The 19,744-nt window shown below is 39.6% G+C and overlaps 1 protein-coding gene and 1 long non-coding RNA gene across 2 annotated transcripts in view; one reads left to right on the top strand and one right to left on the bottom strand.

Moving 5' to 3' along the window:
- Positions 1-19,744, top strand: part of LOC122805547 (tyrosine-protein kinase Mer-like) — a 643,235-nt gene that overhangs the window by 594,354 nt on the left and 29,137 nt on the right. Inside the window, exon 12 of the mRNA XM_044075763.1 lies at positions 12,175-12,311. Within this exon, the coding sequence (XP_043931698.1) occupies positions 12,175-12,311 (137 nt within the window). The remainder of the gene's footprint in view (positions 1-12,174; positions 12,312-19,744) is intronic.
- The window catches only part of LOC122805548, a 344,744-nt gene that overhangs the window by 150,869 nt on the left and 174,131 nt on the right, over positions 1-19,744 (bottom strand). The window lies entirely within an intron of this gene.

A 19,744-nucleotide genomic window follows, 5' to 3' on the forward strand; every position in this document is an offset into this window, starting at 1 on the left:
TACTGTAAAGTTGCAAAGATGGAAAGATGCAATACGAGCAAGGAGGTGCATAGAAAGACTGCCTTCTAGATAAAAGTGTTATTTCCTATAGTACAGCATGTACATACAAGTTGTGAAAATGTATACTACAACACACTTCTAGTCTGCTGCAGTCAAAGTGCTATATTGTTTTTGTTGAAGTATTGGATAAACTGTAAATGGATAAATCTAGGTTATCGAATCAATGACATCTTTCTTAAATGGACAGTGTAGATGAAAATTTGGTAAGATATCTGCTCAGTCCCTTGCTCTATGGGGTCTAAAAGTCTGAATGCCCCTACATCCTGTTGCATATTACAATTATCTCTTGGGTTACTGCACCTTGGGGTAGGGAGAAAAGATTAACAGTGATGTATTTAAGCTTTCTGACAAACTTTCTTTACTTGCTTTTGCAAACAAATATCAGTAGTCACACATCCTGAATACCAGTTCCCATGATCTTCAGGAGGTACATAGATGCGGAATAGTATTGTGTAACTTTAGATTTGCATACCAGAATATTAACAAAGGCCCATAGATGGTGCCTAGTGCTGACATGCTGAAAAAAGATCAAAAATGCAGAAAGGTGAATCTTGAAGATTGCTTTTCTCCTTTAAACATTTTTTTAAATGGAGGACAAGCCCCTCCCTTCTGAATTTTATATATGCTAACTTCAAGATCAACATACTTCAGAGAAAAGGGAATATTCTGAGAAATGTCTGTCTTGAACTTATATATAATTCTGTTTTTTTTTTTTTTTTTGCCATTTAATCACCATGTTTTAGCACATGCTGTAGTGGATTCCTATAGGACACATAGAAAAAGACAGCTAGGTCAATCCAGCCATCCCACTTTTCCTTCTATTGCAAAGCATTTGTTGCACTATAATCACCTTGCAAGACACAGAGCTACTAAAGATTTGCAGTGTCTCCCTAAAGTACTCTTGCTGGTAGCCACTCTGTATAGCCCAGTACATAAGGTAATTTATTTTTATTCATTTTGTGAACCCATGACCCTTCGATTATCATTTAGTCTATGTTCTTATTATCCCTTATTCTGTCATCTTTTAGTCTTTCTCATTTGTTTTCTCTTTGAACAATTTATCCAAAGAAGGGTGCTAATTTTCCATGCCATACTTATGGATATAGGATCATTTTGGTTTACATGCAATCTTGTTTCTTCTCACTTCAGTTGAAAATGTATTTAGGTTGTTAAGTCAATCCTTCTTTGTTCACTGACACAGATGTTACAATATCATTTTTTCTTTCATTGATTTTCTTCCACTCTGCATTTGTTCTTATAATGATATGGTTTCCAGAATTGGCAGGGCAATTAAAATAAAGCACTGCAGTTGTTACATACAGTGGTCTAGGACTTTATTGTCTGTATCCAAAGATTTGATTGACTGTTTAGATGCCACTGGGCTATTTGAAATGTGTGTAGAAGATTGCTGTCATACTTTGTGCTGGTATGATTTCACACCCACAGTGTAATCATTTCCTGACTTGAGCACCTAAGTGTTTTTACACCCTAAGTGTAAGATTTTGTTTTTCAAATTTAGTCATTGCTTTCATAATACTATTTAATTTAATTTAATTTAATCTTTTTACTGGATAAATGAACTGGTCTGTCTTAAATCCTTTTCAGACACAGGTCAGTACTCTAAAATGCTCCTTATTCAAATGATCGGACCCTCTTAATGTCTACATGTTCTTGCATATCTTAATAATATATTCAAACAGGCGCATCCCCATGCGCTGTACTATTATAAATTAAGATTTAAAACAGGACTGGCTGTCAACTCCAGTAGATATCCATGTGACATTTTGCTGATCAGCTTGTTTGAATCTGCTAGACTTTTCTTTAAAACCATTCTCTGTCTACTGTCAAGTAACTGCTTTTTAATTTGGTTTACCAGTTAAATAAGAAACCATGTCCTCTCTCTGATTCAAAAAGCTTCCTGACACCTAGTGTAAGAACTTCCACTGCCATTGTATACCTGTTTCCATTCCTTCTTTATGTTACAAATAGTCTCACCAATTTAAAGTCTGCCTCCATCAGAAGCTTGAAAAAGGCTATAATAGAATTACTAGATTGACTTCTGGTCATCATTCTCATATTCAACACTGTTCATTACCTCACTGTTTGAAGCAGCTTGGACATAATCAAAATTTTCTTTAATACATCCGCAATGTATACAAAAACTGTTCTACAAACTCAAATGCCTATCACTAGCCCATGGTCTTGACAGGCATATAATACAACAAGACCTCTGACTGCTCATACTCACTTTACATCCATCCTCAAATTCACAGATAAATGTAGAGACACGTGCTACACCCTTTATGTTGATAAACTTTGAAACAATTTACCATCCACACTGAGCCAAACATTTTTCCAGACCATTTTTTTCAACAGTCTACAACACTGAGTTGAGAGTGTGGCCTTCGCTCACCTCAGATGAACTGAGTTTAATTAACATCCTAGTGATGGTGAAGCAGGCCAGGAAAGGATAAAAGTGAGTGGCCAACCCTGATATGTCCTTCCCGGGGAAGTCCCAAAACAAAGAGTCCCACCTACGAAAATGCATCTCTCAAACTAGGGTGTGAGGGGTATGAACCTGTTAAGAAGAGTGCCCACTCTATCTGGGGCCCAGCTATATGGAAGTGTTCATTCGCAAAGGCCCAGCTTAGTAGGCTTTTCAGTGTGATTTCTGGTCAGTATGAAGAATGTGAGGATCATTCTAAAAATCCCATAATTCCTGCTGTTAAAATGCCATGATCCCTAATTTTTTCCTTCCTCTCCCAGTGTCCTAAGATAATGGGGTTGAGTAAAATGGACCAAAAGTGAATTAGTTTGGGGTTGTGGGAGGGATTTGCACAAAATCCCAAAACAAATTAAAAAAAAAAAGTTATGTTTCAACAAAACTCTAAAAGATTTAATTTACTCTTGTTGGATTTAACGGTGTAGAATCAAATGATAAAATAAAAAATTCTGATAGTCTGGACTAGTTAGATAATGCAAAATTGTTCCCATATTAGAGTGACCACTTAGTGTTCATAGTTATGTTATGTATTATGTATATATTATGTTAGTTATTGATAATATGCCTAGCAACTCACCTCTGCTACAGTCCTGCTTACTTTATACCATTGTACTAATTCTAGCATATAATATACATGAAAACTGAGATTACGCTCTGAAAGTTGAAAGAAAAAGAAGTCTTTGTCAAGTACCTTTCAGCACTATTAATCTCTAGTTGTGCACTAGAGTATAAATAGCATCCACCACAGAATAGCTGTGGGAAGACCAGCTTGTAAAGCTGTAATAAGTAACAGGCTACCTCACTTCGTCATTATGAGAAGTATATTACAACTTTTGAAGTTGTTACAGAATCTAATACTCTTCTGTTGTGGACACTCTCTGTGAGGTAGCACTCAGTGTGTCATAGCTTTCAAAGTTGTAAAACACTTGGATCTCTTACACTTTTTCTCCCTTCCTCCCTCTCTCTCTCTCTCAAACTGCATAGGTTCATATTCTACAAAGAATTATGATCCAAGCTGTTTGATTCTAACTAAACAGTTCTGTGCTTTCCAAATGCATGTCAAGACATCTTGAGTTCTGTTTCTCTCTACATTCAATGTGAATTTCTTGATATCCATTTCGTAAGCATGTAGCAACTGCATTATGATCAGAGATCCAATCATAAAACTCTTATTTCATTTGCAAGTGCATAATTGTCTGTACAGCTGCTTTCTTTTCTTATTGTATTTGGGATCTGGAGCTTTGCCCCTGGCAATCTAGTGAAAATGGTTCTTGCCCCAGTAAGACATTCCCAGCTAATAAATACTAGTAAGCATATAAGTAAATAAGTAAGCAAGTAATTCAGTACAGCCTTGTGACATCTCCAGGTGTTTCTAATGTTGCATCCTATTGACACCTCTAGGTGCCTAATATAGCCTGTTTATATTTGCTGCAATAATTTCAAAGCCATGTTACATACAAGAATCAGTAAACAGTAGAGGTGAATACATCCCCTCAGTGGTACTCAAAATGCCATAAACATCAAAATTATCATACAGAACCAGGCAACGTAAATCTTTAATATTTTGTTATTAATGCCTCACCTTGCCTGGTTCAATTTTGGTTGTTTTGACATTGTTTATGATATGCTGCATACAAGCTATTGAAATATATTGTCTTAAAGCTTAGATTACTGTTACAGTTGTTTTACCAATCTTTGATTTCTGTTTAGTGCTGCTTAAAATATATTAATTGTTCTTCATAAACTTATTTATATTATCATAATGTTTGTATTTTCTAAATATCACAACAACCAAGTAACGTAGACAAAACAGCCACATATGAAAGCTCACAGACGGATGAAAAAAATGTTGCTGGTAGTGTGTGTACAGCTTGGGTGGTTACTGAAATATTGTAAGTTGTTTACAACATATTAAAAAACTAATATTTACTGTGTCTATTATGATTCGTAAAACCCTTGAAGCTAATGAACACTACCACTTTAAAGACTTGTTTGTGCTCAACCGTTTGCAACTTAACATTCCTTTAATAACCCTTATGGCTCAAGAGAGATCAACATTCGTTTGACATGAGCCTGATTAAATTGGTGACAGTATTCTAGACTTGCTGCTTTAGTTGAGCTGTTTTTTATTGTGATTGTGAGCTAATTTATCACATTTGCACTGGTTTAAAGCAATTTACTGATTAACTGCATTTCATTGCTATTTACTGCAGTTCATTACTGTTTAATTGCATTTTACTGCATTTCATTACTGTTTAGTTGTATTTTTTCATATTGTGAGTTCTGTTTTGGTTTTGTCTGTAAATGGTTAATCTGTGATTGTTTGTGAGATGTTCATCATGTTTCACTGTTGCAGTCATTACACTTGGGTTATCCTGCTGGCAGGCGACCCGTAGTCGGCCCGGGTTTCAAAGTCTTGGTCCGGCATCGGTTGCTGTCGCCTCTTCCCTGACGTCAGTGCGCCAGGGGTATAAAAGTTGCAACCAATGCCATTTTCTTCAGTCTTTCTTGCCACGCGGTGCCCGAAGCATAAGCAGTTCGCAAGTGCCGGTCGGCCAACTCCTGAGATTTTCATAATTGAATTTCAGAACCGAAGTCTTCAACAAAGCTAAGTACCCCATTGGGGAAACTTTTTCTTGCTCCAGACCGATGTCAGTAAAAGTTAATAATTGTATTTCTTGTGGGAAGCAAATACCTCATAAGGACTTTCACTCTTACTGCATTCCTTGCCTAGGCCCTGACCACGACGTCACTAGTTGTCAGTTTTGTGCTAGATTTAATAAACGCATTATTAAACGTCAGTTTGAATTTGCTCTACATTATTTTGGACGAAGATTTAATTACATAATGCCGTCAGAACAACCGACGACCGCAATGTATAAAAAACGCAAAGACAAAGAAAAAGACAGGCATCCGAGGTCCAAAACCGATGACGAAGCCTCTTCTAGGCCAGTCGCCGGTTCGCCAGTTCTCAGTGAGGCGCTTTTGCAGCCCCTGACACCTGCTACCTCAGAGCCACAGGCCGCAGCTGACAGCCATGTGGAGACACCGAGGCCTGTGGAAACTCAAGGTATTGGGACTACGGAAAATATACCCTCAGATGGGTCCGAAGCTGCTGAGCAGGCACCAGCTTCTGGGGGTGTTTTCGGACCTTCACAGCTTACAATTAAAGCTACTACAGCAGCAAAGGCAAAGTCAAAAACACCATTAAAGACAAAGAAACAAGTGCAGCATTCTCCAGAACAGTCATCCATGCCTAAGAAACAGATGCTTAAAATGGCCGAAGACCTTATTACTTTAATCAGGTGCTCTCATCCCCCTTCTGACAAAAGGCCTAGGCAAGACACTGATTATGATTCCTCTGATCAGGTTTCCATTTCTTCTGATTCTTCTTCAGACCAGGGCTATTCTCTCCCTCCCTATGAGAACTCTGATGCTGAAGAGTCCATTCCTTCAGCATCACCGCCTGAGGATTACTCTTTTGGGGAAAACCTGCACACCATGAGGGAGCATTTCCATTGGGAGAGCCAGGATTACTCAGAATCCAAGAAAAGGCTCAGAGATTTCCTTCTATTGCCTCAGCACAGCCCCTTGGCTCCCCCCACCCAGTGCTTGATATTGTTGATGATGTTTTTTCTGAATCCAGTCTGTCCCCAGATTCTTTACCCCCTGCACCAGTAAAGCCAGACAGGTACTACAGGGTCCCTGACTCTCATAAATTTCTTTACAAAAACCCTGCTGTGGACCCAGAAACTATTTCTCAGGGTCCAAAAGGGGTTAAAGCTTCCACTGCCAAAAATCCTGTCCCCTCAGATAGGGATTCCAGAGTTCTGGACAGATGGGGGAAAAAAGTCTGCACTTCTGCTACTTTAGCTGTAAGAGCTTTAAACTGTCAGTTTCACACGCTTAAATATCAGCAGTATCTCATGTCATTGTTAAAGCAGAAAATAGTTACAAATACAGAAGGTCCTGACTAAAGAAATGCAGGATTTATTGCATGCAGGTGAACAAGTGGAAAAGCATACTCTGCAATGTAGTTTTGATTCATTAGAGGCTTCTTGTAGAGCCGCAGTTACAGGCTCAGTTATTCAAAGACATGCTTGGTTGAAAGAACAAAGTTTACCTGACCATGTTAAAATGAAATTATTGGATGCTCCACTACAGCATGATACTTTGTTTGGTGTTAAGGCAGAAGAGGTTTTAAAGAAAATGGAGGATAAATCAAAGTCAATGCAAATTGTAAAAGATTTCTTACAGGTTCAACCACCTAGATTTAGCAGGAACTGGCCTTCAAAAAGTTGGTCCTTTCCAGTGCCAGACAGGCCACAAAGAGGCAGATACAGACGTCCAAGAGGCAGATCTCAGCTCCAAGGCTCCTACAGACCTAAACAATGGGGTGCTTCAGCCCCCAAAGGAGGAGAAGACAAATCACAACCTTATAGGAAACAGTCACAATGACTTCCCTCTGCAAATACCAAACTCTTACCAGTTGACAGCACCCCTAGGGGGAAAGCTAGCACTTTTCTCAAAAAATCGGCACATGATCACTCAAGACCAATGGGTGTTGAACATAGTTTCTCAAGGGTACAGGTTCCACTTCCACATGCTTCCAAAACCAAAAGGTATGCCAAACCTTCCACCAAACCAATGGGCAGAGGCACAAAAACAGATAGCAGCTCTTATGGATATGGGAGCTATTCAAAATGTTCCACAAGAAGAATAGGGCCAAGGATTTTACTCAAGACTTTTCCTAGTACCCAGAAAGGACAAAGCATGGAGACCAATATTGGACCTGTCAATCCTAAGTACTTTCCTGGATGTTCAAAAATTCAAAATGTTAACACTACAACAACTCTTGCCCATGCTGGGCAAAGAGGCTTGGCTAGTTACTTTGGATCTCAAGGAGACATACCTGCACGTCCCAATCAGACAATCATGCAGAAGATACCTCAGATTTATAGCAGGCTCAATGCATTATCAATTCTCTGCACTGCCCTTTGGCTTATCTACTGTGCCCAGGGTCTTCACAAAATGCCTGGCACCAGTAATTGCATTTTGCCGACAAAAAGGAATTCAAATATATACCTACTTGGACGACTGCCTTATTCAAGCAGAGAGCAAGGACATTCTTCTAAAGCACCTGGATTTTGTAAAAAGATTACTAATTTGCCTAGGGTACACAGTAAATGAAAAGAAATCAAAACTAGTGCCCTCTCAAGAGATAATGCTTCTGGGTGCAAGCTTAAATACAACTACCCAGATGGCTTATCTCACGCCAGACAAACAAAGGCAACTGATTCATTACTTTCAAATGATGGCAACAAAGACCCAGCTCCCTGCAAGAAAACTTCTGCAGGCCCTGGGTTTCATGGCATCTTGCATTCTACTAATTCCATATGCCAGACTGCATATGAGGAAACTACAATGGTATCTAAAAAATGTTTGGACTTGGCATTGTCACAGCCTAGAGACAATCATAACCTTGATTCCCTGCCTACAACAGGAGTTTTGATGGTGGTCCCAGGCCTGTCACCACAACAAGGGACAGCCTTTCACCTTACCTACAGCCAGGCAGACAATAACAACGGATGCATTTGATTATGCCTGTGGAGCACATATGGCAGGAAAATGTATTCAGGGCACATGGCCCAAGGAACAATTGCATCTTCACATCAATCAAAAAGAGATGCTAGCTGTACAGAATGGCCTGACAGCCTTCAAGGACCTAATACATCCAGGACAATTATTAATAAAGACATGTGGTACATAAACAAGCAAGGGGCACACATTCCTACCCCCTATGCAGACAAGCCATGACTTTGTGGAACACAGCACTGACTTACCAGGTACATCTGCAAGCACAATTCCTGCCAGGAACAAAAAATACACTGGCAGACAAACTAAGCAGAAATCTCATGGATCCTCACAAATGGAAGCTAAATCCACAAGCGTTCAACATGATAACAAGGGAATGGGGACGCCCAGACATAGATCTATTTACCTCCCCTCACAATTGCCAATTACAAAAATTTTGCACAAGGACTTATCACTCTCAGGCATGGAAAGTGGATGCTCTATCTTTCAACTGGAAAAACCTGACAGTCTATGCCTTCCCTCCGATGCCTCTTCTCACCAAGGTGCTTCTAAAAGTCAGACAAGAGAAGCCAAAAATGATCTTGATTGCACCAGACTGGCCACGCCAGCACTGGTACCCAATTCTAAAGATTTTGTCCCAAGGCTCGCCTTGGCCTCTACCTCAAATCCCTCATCTTCTGACACAGCAAAACAATCAGATTCTGCACAGTCAACTCAGAACCTTAAACCTGGCAGCATGGCAGATAATGTAGCCACTCAGACTGCACCTCTCTCTAAAGCTGTTATGGATGTAATTTTAGAAGCCAGGAGACCCAGCACTAGGAAATCTTATGCGTAAAAATGGAAGAGATTCTGTGCTTGGAACCAGGCACAAGGGCTCGACCCACTGGTCCCTAATATGCCTCAGATTTTACAATACCTGACTGAGATGTTGGACAAAGGCCTATCTTTTTCTTCTATTAAAATCCGTGCCTCTGCCATTTCAGCTCATTACAATATGGATCCTCCTATTTTTTCATATCCTGTACTACGATAGTACCTCAGAGGGGCAAAGAATATAAGACCCCCTAGGAGAGCACCAGTACCTACTTGGGACCTCAATTTTGTTTTAGAAAAACTAACACTGCCTCCTTTTGAACCAGCCAGCACAGCTGATCTAAAATTCTTGTCATGGAAAACTGCTCTGCTCCTAGCAATAACTTCAGCAAGAAGAGTTTCAAAGTTACAGGCATTGATGGCTGTGGAACCTTTCCTCATTTTTCACCAGGACAGGGTTTCTCTAAGGATGAACCCAACATTCATGCCAAAAGTGGTCTCCAATGTGGCCTTAAACCAAACTATTCATTTGCCTACTTTCTACCCAAATCCCCAGAATAAAGGGGAAAGACGTCTGCACTCTTTGGATATACACAGGCAGCTACATTTTTACTTGGACAAAACAAAAGCTTTCAGAAAAACTGAGCAACTGTTTGTAGCATATGCTGCAGGATCACAAGGAAAACCTATTACAAAGCAGAAAATCTCCAAATGGATAGGACACTGCATCCGCTTCTGTTATGCACAACATGGCAAATCTGTGCCTAAGGGCATTAGGCCTCATTCTACCAGAGCAGCAGCCACTTCAGCAGCTTTCCTCAGAGGGGTACCAACCAAAGACATATTAGAAGCTGCAACCTGGAGCTCAGTGCACACTTTTACCAAGCACTACCACCTACCTCTCTACTCTAAATCCAGAGCAGGCTTTGCCACTGCAGTCCTGCAGGACTTGTTAGCCTCGCCAAATCCAATCTAGACCCGGCCACCCTACCTCAGCTTTGGGATTCTACCCAAGTGTAATGACTGCAACAGTGAAACATGATGAACATAGTACAGTTGTGTACCTACCATAAATGTAGATGTTCGAGTGTATTCACTGTTACAGTCCTGGTTACCCACCCACCATCCCCCTCTTTGCTGGGACTATTCTGTACTTCTCAACTCTATACAACCTATGTGGTGTATTTGCTTTTAGAAGAAGAAAATGTTTTTAGTGATATATGCATGGTTGTTTGGCATATTTTTATCTTTACTGCCTTCATATCTGGGGGCACCTGACATCTGGGGCAAGAAAAACTGAAGAAAATGGCGTCGGTTGCAACTTTTATACCCCTGGCACACTGATGTCAGGGAAGAGGCGACAGCAACCGATGCCAGACCAAGACTTTGGAACTTGGGCTGACTATGGGTCGCCTGCCAGCAGGATAACCCAAGTGTAATGACTGCAACAGTGAATACACTCGAATATCTACATTTATGGTAGGTACACAACTGTACTTTTTACTGTGTTCTTACCCTTAAATTGAGTAGCACAGTCTGGATACAAGGTTTGCTGCTTCTAGAGCTGTTTGTTTTTGCCTTCTGTGTTTCTGGCAGCCATCTTGTGTTTGCCTTCTGTGTTTCTAGCAGCCATCTTGTGTTGATAGGGGCCTATCTCCTCTGCTAGTGAGAGTAGCATGGCTGCCTGGACCTTGTCTGGCACAGGCAATGCCATGCCATGAGGTCAAAAGTACCAACATGAAAATTTCATCAAAACTCAAATTAAAGGTCATTCTGCCAAATGCTAGGAGGGATCCAGTACCCGACAGTCTGCGAAGATATGATCGACAGACCACAATGCTTTGCTAGAGATGGCCTGCATCTGTGTCACTTGGGCTTCTGGCTTCTGGCAAAGGCCCTTGCCTCCCCCATAGTGCCTTTTTTAGGAAAAGTCATGAGGTCGATACTACTAACATAAAAAGTTCAACAAAATGCAAATTAAAGGTCATGCTGCTAAATGCTAGGAGACTAAACATGAAACTGCACTCATTGCAAGCATTCTTAATGCTGGAAGATGCTGACATTTGTGCAGTCACAGAAACCTGGTTCACAGCTGCAGAGGGCACCCCAGCCATACCAGGTTACTCATCCTATCGTACATTCAGACCTCAAACCATGGGTAGCTAAGCAAAATGAGGTGGAGTTACAATATATATTAAAGACATACACACCTCCAGGCTGGTCAAACAGTATGATGCATAGGAGACACTCCAGGTGCAGTTAGCCTTTGACAAGACCCCTATTCAAATCATGGCTAGCTACAGGCCCCCAACTTTGACTCATGATGCCCACTCCACCTATCTGGACCTCTTCAAATCTATCAAAATTCAGCCATTTACCCTGATCCTGGGTGACTTTAACTATCCAACCATAGATTGGAAGAACTACTCATGCCAAAACACAAATACCCAGAGATTCCTTGATTTCGACAATGCAAATGCCTTGGACCAACTGGTTGACACCCCCCACAAGAGGTGATAATATCTTGGACTTGGTATTAACCAACATGAGCAACCAATGCAGCATCCCCACAGTGTCATTCTTCCTGGTAAAAGCCGATCACAAAGCGGTCACTTTCGAAGTCATCATCTCCCCAGACCCCCCCCCCCTCCCCAGCTAGGGTCAAACAAAAAAACTTCTCCACAGCTGATTACAACATCTTAACCATTAGGCAAACCCTAAACAGAGATCACTGGGAATTAAGAGTATAAGTCTCCAGCGCTCCACTGGAGTGAATGCTTTAAATACAAGTGGGGCCATTTTCATGACTAAGAACTAAATCAAATACCTGAGCCACAGCGTTCAAGAAGTAACATATCATTTCTTCTGTTCCAGAGTCACTGTTCCCAACTTTTTGACTGCAATTATGCTGTTAAAGAAATCAATTAATGTTGTTTGCGTGACCCCTTTGTAAATGTGCTCCGTCATAAATTCAGGTCTCCTGCTTCTTCTGCTGCTATTACAAAGTGTTCCTTTCGAGTTACATTTGAGAATATTTCTTTGCAGCTGTATTTTACCATTTCATAAATTAGATTATAATTTGCAACTCTGCAAGTCTGTCTGACAAGACATTTAAGCAAAAACAGGTAACATCAAATGAAATAAGGAAATATAATATTTCTGTTTAGGTGTTTATGTAATTCTGTATGTTTTATCTGCAGTGGTCATTTGGGGTCACCATGTGGGAGGTAATTACACAAGGGAAGACACCATATCCTGGTATAAGCAACCATGAAATATATGACTATCTTCAAGAGGGGAACCGACTGAAGAAATCACCTAATTGTCCTGAGAAGATGTAAGTATCAGTCAAGTAGGGAACATACTGTTGATGTACTTCAACACTGCTGAGGAAATTCTTTGTGGTGTGTTTTGTGTGAGTGTGTGTGTGTGTGTGTGTGTGTGTGTGTGTGTGTGTGTGTGTGTGTGTGTGTGTGTGTGTGTGTGTGTGTGTGTATGTCTGGGATAACGGATAGGTCACATAAATTTTATTTGAAATGCATATCTATAACTCACCACTTGTGTGCAGATGAATCATATCTGCTTCATGAGCATACAGCTTAAAAGAAACAACTTAGTTCTTAAAAAAAAAAAAAAAAAAAACAGAAAGCTAAGCTTTTTTAAAGAGTATGGCATTTTTATAAGCCTGGATAACTATACACAGGATTGTTGTGTATACAAAACAAGGTGATAAAATGAAATCCAGAAAATTCTAGAACCAAATAAAGCTTGTGTGTACTATATTCGGTCAGATAATTAAACTACCTGTATTGTCAGACATGAAGCCAGTACATGATTTGTTTTTTAGGCAATCTGTACTTTATTCTAATTTCAAGTGAACAAATAATAAGATAATACAGAAATATGACCAAATATGGAGTTATGAAAAGCAGAAAGGAATCAGAAATCATTTAGGGAAGCAAAAAAATATTATGTTGCACAAAAAGCAGAACCAAGCATATTTTGTCTACAATTAAGCCAGTGGGATTTAATCCCCTTTATACAAGCACGTGGTCTGCCATTAACAGTGTTGTTGTATTTGCTGCTGAAATAATATGGTTTTCTTGTGATATAAACCTAGGGCCAATTAAAAAATTAAATCAACATCAGGCTCTCGAAAGTTTCTGTGAAATTACATTATGGATTTTTGGCAGAACTATAATGAGAACTGTAGTTAAAAAGAAACCAACTAAGACAGGCCAGGACGCAGGGCTATAATACAGCCAATTAGCTTTACAATCCTGCTTCTAAGTCTCATGCCCAGAAAGTATGCACCATCTATTAGGCACACTGTTTTTCATTCTGCACAGTTAACATGAATGACCACGACATAGGTGAAGCATAGGCAAGCCTGAGGGCATCAACGGTGGGGGGGTACAGCTTTCCTACAAATTTATTTTTTTACTCTATCTTCTGATTTGGGTGCAAGGGATTCTTCTTTTGTTTGCACTGGGCCACCAGTGGGATCATTGTTAAGTAGTTGTGGAAGGAGTGTGGGTGATTTTATTGTGTTTAAAATGAGCTGATTACATTACACTGGGCAAAATCTGACTTATTTGATCACAGTGTATCATTGGAATAAACACATACTAAAGGTGGTAATTCAGGAGGTAGGGATAGTATTAAATCATCTTACTAAGAATCTACCTCAGTGGCTTTCTATTTTTGTTTGTTCTCATTTATCTGGTATAACTGTTAAAAATGTACATTGAATGATCTTTGTTATAATTTTTACTACTGAGTTTGTACTACTGGACAGAGTCTGGCAATGGTCCACTAAGATCAGTGCTCTACCCAACGTAACAAATACAAATAGAGAGATACAACTGACTCTGTGTATCTGCATAACATCACTGTTATTCCTGACTTTTAGTGGAGAATGCTAAATTGTGTGTAGTATCTTAGTAGTTACTATTTCTCATCATAACCTTATAACAGTTCATAATAGTGTAGTGTATGTTATAACAGCTTGGTATCAACCGCAGTTACCTTTTTTTTTGTTTTGTTTTCTTTCTCTGCTATCCTTGCATTTTGTGTTGCTCATAGAACTGTGCTGTTTTTTACAATGTATGCTGCTCATCCCCTGCATCCTCTATCTTAGTTACTTGGTAATCAGGGTGTTTTAAAACTTCAGACCTAATATTTACCTCCTTTTCCTTTTTACTTCCAGTCCCCTCAGCAAAAGTTTCATCCTGTGTCTTGGCCAACCTTGAATCAACCCAAGGCTGTCTCGTTCCCTGCAGTGTGAGACCCTGCGTCAGTGGAACACTAAAGTGCTTTCAGCTACACTAGTGTATGTTAGAGTTGTATTTAATCTGTCCTCTAAACTGAAGACTCTTTCCCCTTTCACTGTACATGTGCACACTATTGCCCCCCCCCCCATTTTTCTCTTCCTATTGTACTCCTAGGTCAATTACTTAAAACTACTTTCTCTTGGAAAACGTTTACCTATGTACCTGCAGCCCATACTTCACTTGTTTTACCCTGTAGAAGTGGTAGTCCTTTTCACCACACTGTACTAGATTAATAGCATAAGATGTGTAGTTATTAGGAAAATACTGCACTATAATGACCTGGAATTGACTTAGTTTGATTTTCCTGTTTTCTTTTTAGCAGCTGGCCTAGTCCAGTTTTTCTGACCCATTACTTTGTGTCTACCCCCTACCCCACTTTGAACCTGCACAACTCCCTCCCACTCCTGCTTAATTACAGGGGTATCTTCCTTTTACTGTTCTGTCCTGACCAGCCCTATAGATAGGTTCTGCAGTCTCAAGTACTGGTGTAGCCCCACTCTGTTCACCTTGCTACACTCGGCTCACTCCACTCCTCACAAACAGTCTATTCTAGATTGGACACTAGTTAACTGCCCCCAAACAGAACTATCAGACAGGATGCCTTCCTGATTGGTCTTAGTGACCATCTCCCACCTTCCTCCTGTGGAAATGTACCAACATAGCCAAACCCATTGTTTTTAGACAAGTCAGAGACGGACCTAAACTAAATATACAAAAACTAAACAGTATTCTAAAACATAGTAACTAGAAACCACTACAAACCCTAAATCTAGACCAAGCCATCGACTACTTCAGCAATATTCTCATCAATATCCTTGATAGACTCTCACCAATTAGGAAGATAAGAGCCAAGTCAAGCTATGCACCATGGCTAACTAAGAAAACTAGAGCCCTTTTAAAGTCAAGGGATAAGGCTTGGAGAATTTGGAAGAAATGCAATACTAGCCTAGCCAAACAAAATTACCTACAACTTAGAAATCAGGCCAAGAGAGAAACCAAACTTGAGAGACAAAATTACTTCCTCAATATCCAAAACAAACATTCAAAAGATCTCCAAAAGTTTTGTCATGCCATTAACTCTCCAAAAACCAGGCAAAACTACCACTCCTACTCCTAACTCCACGAATGATAACAAGGACCTTGCCTCCCAATTCAATCACCACTTCACATAATCCATTTTAACACTATCCTCCCAACTATCCAAAAACAGCCCTAAATATAACCTAACCAAATGCCCTGACAATATCCCATCCTTTACACTCTCACCCGTTCCCACCTCAACAATTAAAAAACACCTCCTAAAACTGACACCTATCACCCTTCCCACTGACAATCTACCAGCCAACTTCCTAAAAATAGCTGCCAAATCCTTATCCTACCCTATTTCTATTCTTATCAATCGCTCCATACAAGAAGCATATGTCCCACAGCTATGGAAGGTATCATACATTATTCCACTACATAAAGGTGGAAACTCTTACAAATACTCAAATTATCAACCCATTGCCATTCTGTCCCCCTTATCTAAAATACTAGAGAAATGTATACATTCTCAGGTAACACAATTCCTAAACTAACACCATCTCCTCTCCCCCACACAGCATGGCTTCCGACAACACCATAGCACAACCACCACTCTGCTCTCTTTCACCAATATGATCAATCAACATAGAAATAATAATAATAACTTTGTATCTGCAATATTTCTAGACCTCTCCAAAGCATTTGACATAGTTTCACATTCCTTACTATTAGACACCCTGACATCCATATCCTTTGCCCCTTCCGCTATACCCTGGTTTAAAAGCTGTCAAATAGGCAACAATCTATCCAATGGCAAATTGTACTATCCCCCTTACTCCCAACTACCATAGGTGTACCACAAGGTTCCATATTAGGCCCACTTCTTTTCTCCATATTTACCAATAATCTCCATACCACCACACAGCATGCTTCACTTATACAATACGTCGACGATTCAACTCTTATCTGTTCAGCTCCATCACTTCCCACCCTACAACAACTCACCCAGGAATCCTTTAGATCTGTGAAAAGTTGGATCACTCAGATCCAACTTATCCTAAACCCTAATAAAACCAAATTACTACTTTTCACCCCCAACAAAACCATTTCCACCCCTCTATCCTTCACTATCTCCTCCAAAACTGTAACTATTATCGCTCCCTCTGACCATACCAAACTCCTAGGCATTGAAATTGATAAAAATCTACACTTCGACGTTCACATTTCACAAAATATCAAAAAAGTCCATAAAAAAAATGGGAATACTATATAGGCACAGGAAATCCCTCTCGAAACAAGCATGGATTACCCTAACCCATACTTACCTCTTTTCTACCCCAATTCTTACCCAGCTTAGAAAACTTGACCTTGCCAGACTCGAATCATGTTATAATAAAATCACCAAGTTTGCAAACAATTCCACCTTTAGAACCCACCATTGCCACGCTCTAAGGGAACTGCAATGGTTGGAACTTCCCCAACTACTAACCTATCATCAATTATTCATTGCCTACAATGTGGTAACATATCCAGAAAAAAAAACTTGCACTAGGCCAACTTCTCACCCACTATAATACAAATAGTCCTCTCCGATCTTCCGACAAACCCCCTCCTCTGTATCTCTAGGGCTAACAATACTGCAGGAAAAGCACTTTTCTCCCACTCCATAGCTAGAACCTGGAATAATCTCCCTCCTGCTCTGATTTCTGCCCCTACCTCTTCTCACTTTAAAAACTCACTTAGAACACACGTAAAGAATAATGTATGCCCAAGTATTACATAAGCCCTCAAATTATTCTACTTATATACCTCACTTCCTAATGTACCTACTGTAATATATATTTTATTTATTTATTTATTTTATTTTACATTTGTTGACCGGGCTAGTCCAGCTGGATATATGTCCATTTTCAGTGGAGGCCCGGGGAGAAAAGCTCCACAAATTACAACAACATAAAAGGTCAAGACAAAGACAATAACAGTATAATTTGGTACATAAGTTTTAACAATTATAGTACAAGCCTAAGATTATATATTTTATATTTCAGTAGGAAAAAGGAAAAATGTATCTAAGAATAGATGAATAAGACTAATACATTTGTATTAGAAATGGTGTAGTACAAATCTTTATAACATATTACAAAATTAGATACACCTAGTAATTTATGATAAGAGATACTAAGGTCTCACAAAAACTTAAGAAAGAAAAACACTAGAGAACAATAGATAGAGTATAGAAGAACAGCAAACAAGGATGGATTTCTAGTGTTATTTAACGCATAGGTTGTGATACTATATGAAGGTGTTTGATCATTCCACAGTATATACTTATTTACATGAGAAAAAATCCTAAGGAAGGTTAAGCTCACTAAAAATTAATGAGACAACACAAGATCATGATAGGCTAGGAATTGTGGGAGTCTAGTTAATAGTTAGGTACTTAGTCTGGGTTAACACAGGGGCATAGCCAGTGTGATTTGAGGTAGGGTTTAAGCTTGCTTTTAAATAAGTTGACAGAGGATATTGAGGTTAGCTGGCTTGGGAGGATGTTCCAGGCTTTACCTACTGTATTGGAGAACAAGGTGTCACCAGCTAAGTTGTTGGATTTTGATATTTGTACAAGTAGGTTATTAGCTGAGCATAAGGTCTTGAGGATATTATAGGGGATGACTAGGGATGCAAGTATGGGTGTATTTTGAGGTAAATACAGGATCTTATGGGCTACTATTAATTGATTGAAAAGTATTAAATTTGACAGCTCTAACCATCCTAACTGATTCAGATTGATACAGTGATGAGTTCTATAGGAGGACCCAGCTGCAAATCTGGCAATATTGTTGTAGGAGGATGTAAGTTTACTCAGATTACTTCTACATATTTTGGTATAGATAGGGCAGGCATAGAGCAAGGCAGAGATGAGGTGGGTACGAGCAATAGTAACCCTGGCTAGAGGTGTAAGAAAGGGTTTTATTCTATAGAGGGAACCTAGTTTCTTGTTTACTATTTTTATGGTGTTATTAATGTGAGGTTCAAAGGACAAGTTGTTATCTAGTAGTACCCCGAGTAGTTTGGTGGTTGGTTCCGGAGATATTATAGTTCCATCATTTGAAGTAATAGTAAAGTTAAGTGGGGAGGTTCTATGGTGGGGGTAAATAGTAGCATTTTTTTTTTTGGGGTTAAGGATAAGACGTCTTTGTAGGAGCCAGTTTTCAACTGTACTAAAGGTCATTTGGGTTAGTGACTGAAGTTCTGATTGAGAAGCAGCAGCGCATATGAGTGTGGAGTCGTCAACGTATTGGATACAGTCAGCTTGAGGAATTACAGAATGAAGGTCATTTGTAAAGATGGAGAAGAGTAATGGGCCTAATATAGATCCTTGCAGGACCCCTAGAGTGACTGGGAGGTGGGAAGATAAAGTATTTTCCCATAATACAGCCTGTTGCCTGTTATGTAGGTATGATTGGAACCACTGTATAGTATGGTTGTCCAATGACAGGTTTTTGAGTGTGTCTATAAGGAGGTGGTGATTCACCATGTTAAATGCTTTGGACAGATCAATAAAAACAGCTGAGGATAGAGTATCAATATTACGATTGCTGTTAATATGGTTAGTGAAGGATAAGAGAGCAGAGGTGGTGCTATGAAATGGTCTAAAGCCATGCTGACAGGGTGCTAATAAATTGTGATCTAGTAGGTAGGTTAACAGTTGTATGTGTATACATTTCTCCATTATTTTTGCCAAAGGAGATAGAATAGCTATGGGCCTATAATTGGACAACTCTTTGGAGTTACCGCCCTTATGCAGGGGAATTATGTGAGAGACTTTCCAGATTAGGGGAATAGATCCTTCAGAAATAGTTCTGTTAATGGGGATGGATATGGGGTAGGCTATGACTTTAGCAGCTTTTTGCAGGTATTCTGCAGGTAATTTATCAGCAGAGAGAGTAGTGGGTTTAAGTTTCTGTATGAGGTTACAGATAAGTGAAGTGGGCACTGGCTGAAAATGAAATTGATGAGAATTATTGGTAAAGGTTGTGGCAGAGCCTGGGATGCTAGGGGATAGCTGGTTGGCTAGGGATTGTATGGTTTCAGTGAAATAGTATTAAATGAGTCAGCTATTTGGATGGGATTGTTGTGATCAGAGCCAGAGGGAGAGGGAGTACTTGAGCATCCAGGGTGTAGGAGGTTATTGATACCTCGCCAGAATTTTTGGGGATTATTTTGGTTGGTTTGTTGTAGTTGGTAGTAGTAGTTTCTTTTATCGGCTAATATGGCTTTTTTTGTTTCATTTCTTAGCTGTCTGAATTGCAGGTGGTCTGAGGAGCTTTTTGTTGAGCACCATTTGGCCCTATATATATATATATATATATATATATATATATATATATATATATATTACAGTCTAAGTCTTCTC

This window comes from Protopterus annectens, chromosome 6.part1 (assembly GCF_019279795.1).
Source record: "Protopterus annectens isolate FY-2018-M chromosome 6.part1, PAN1.0, whole genome shotgun sequence".
NCBI lineage: Eukaryota > Metazoa > Chordata > Ceratodontiformes > Protopteridae > Protopterus > Protopterus annectens.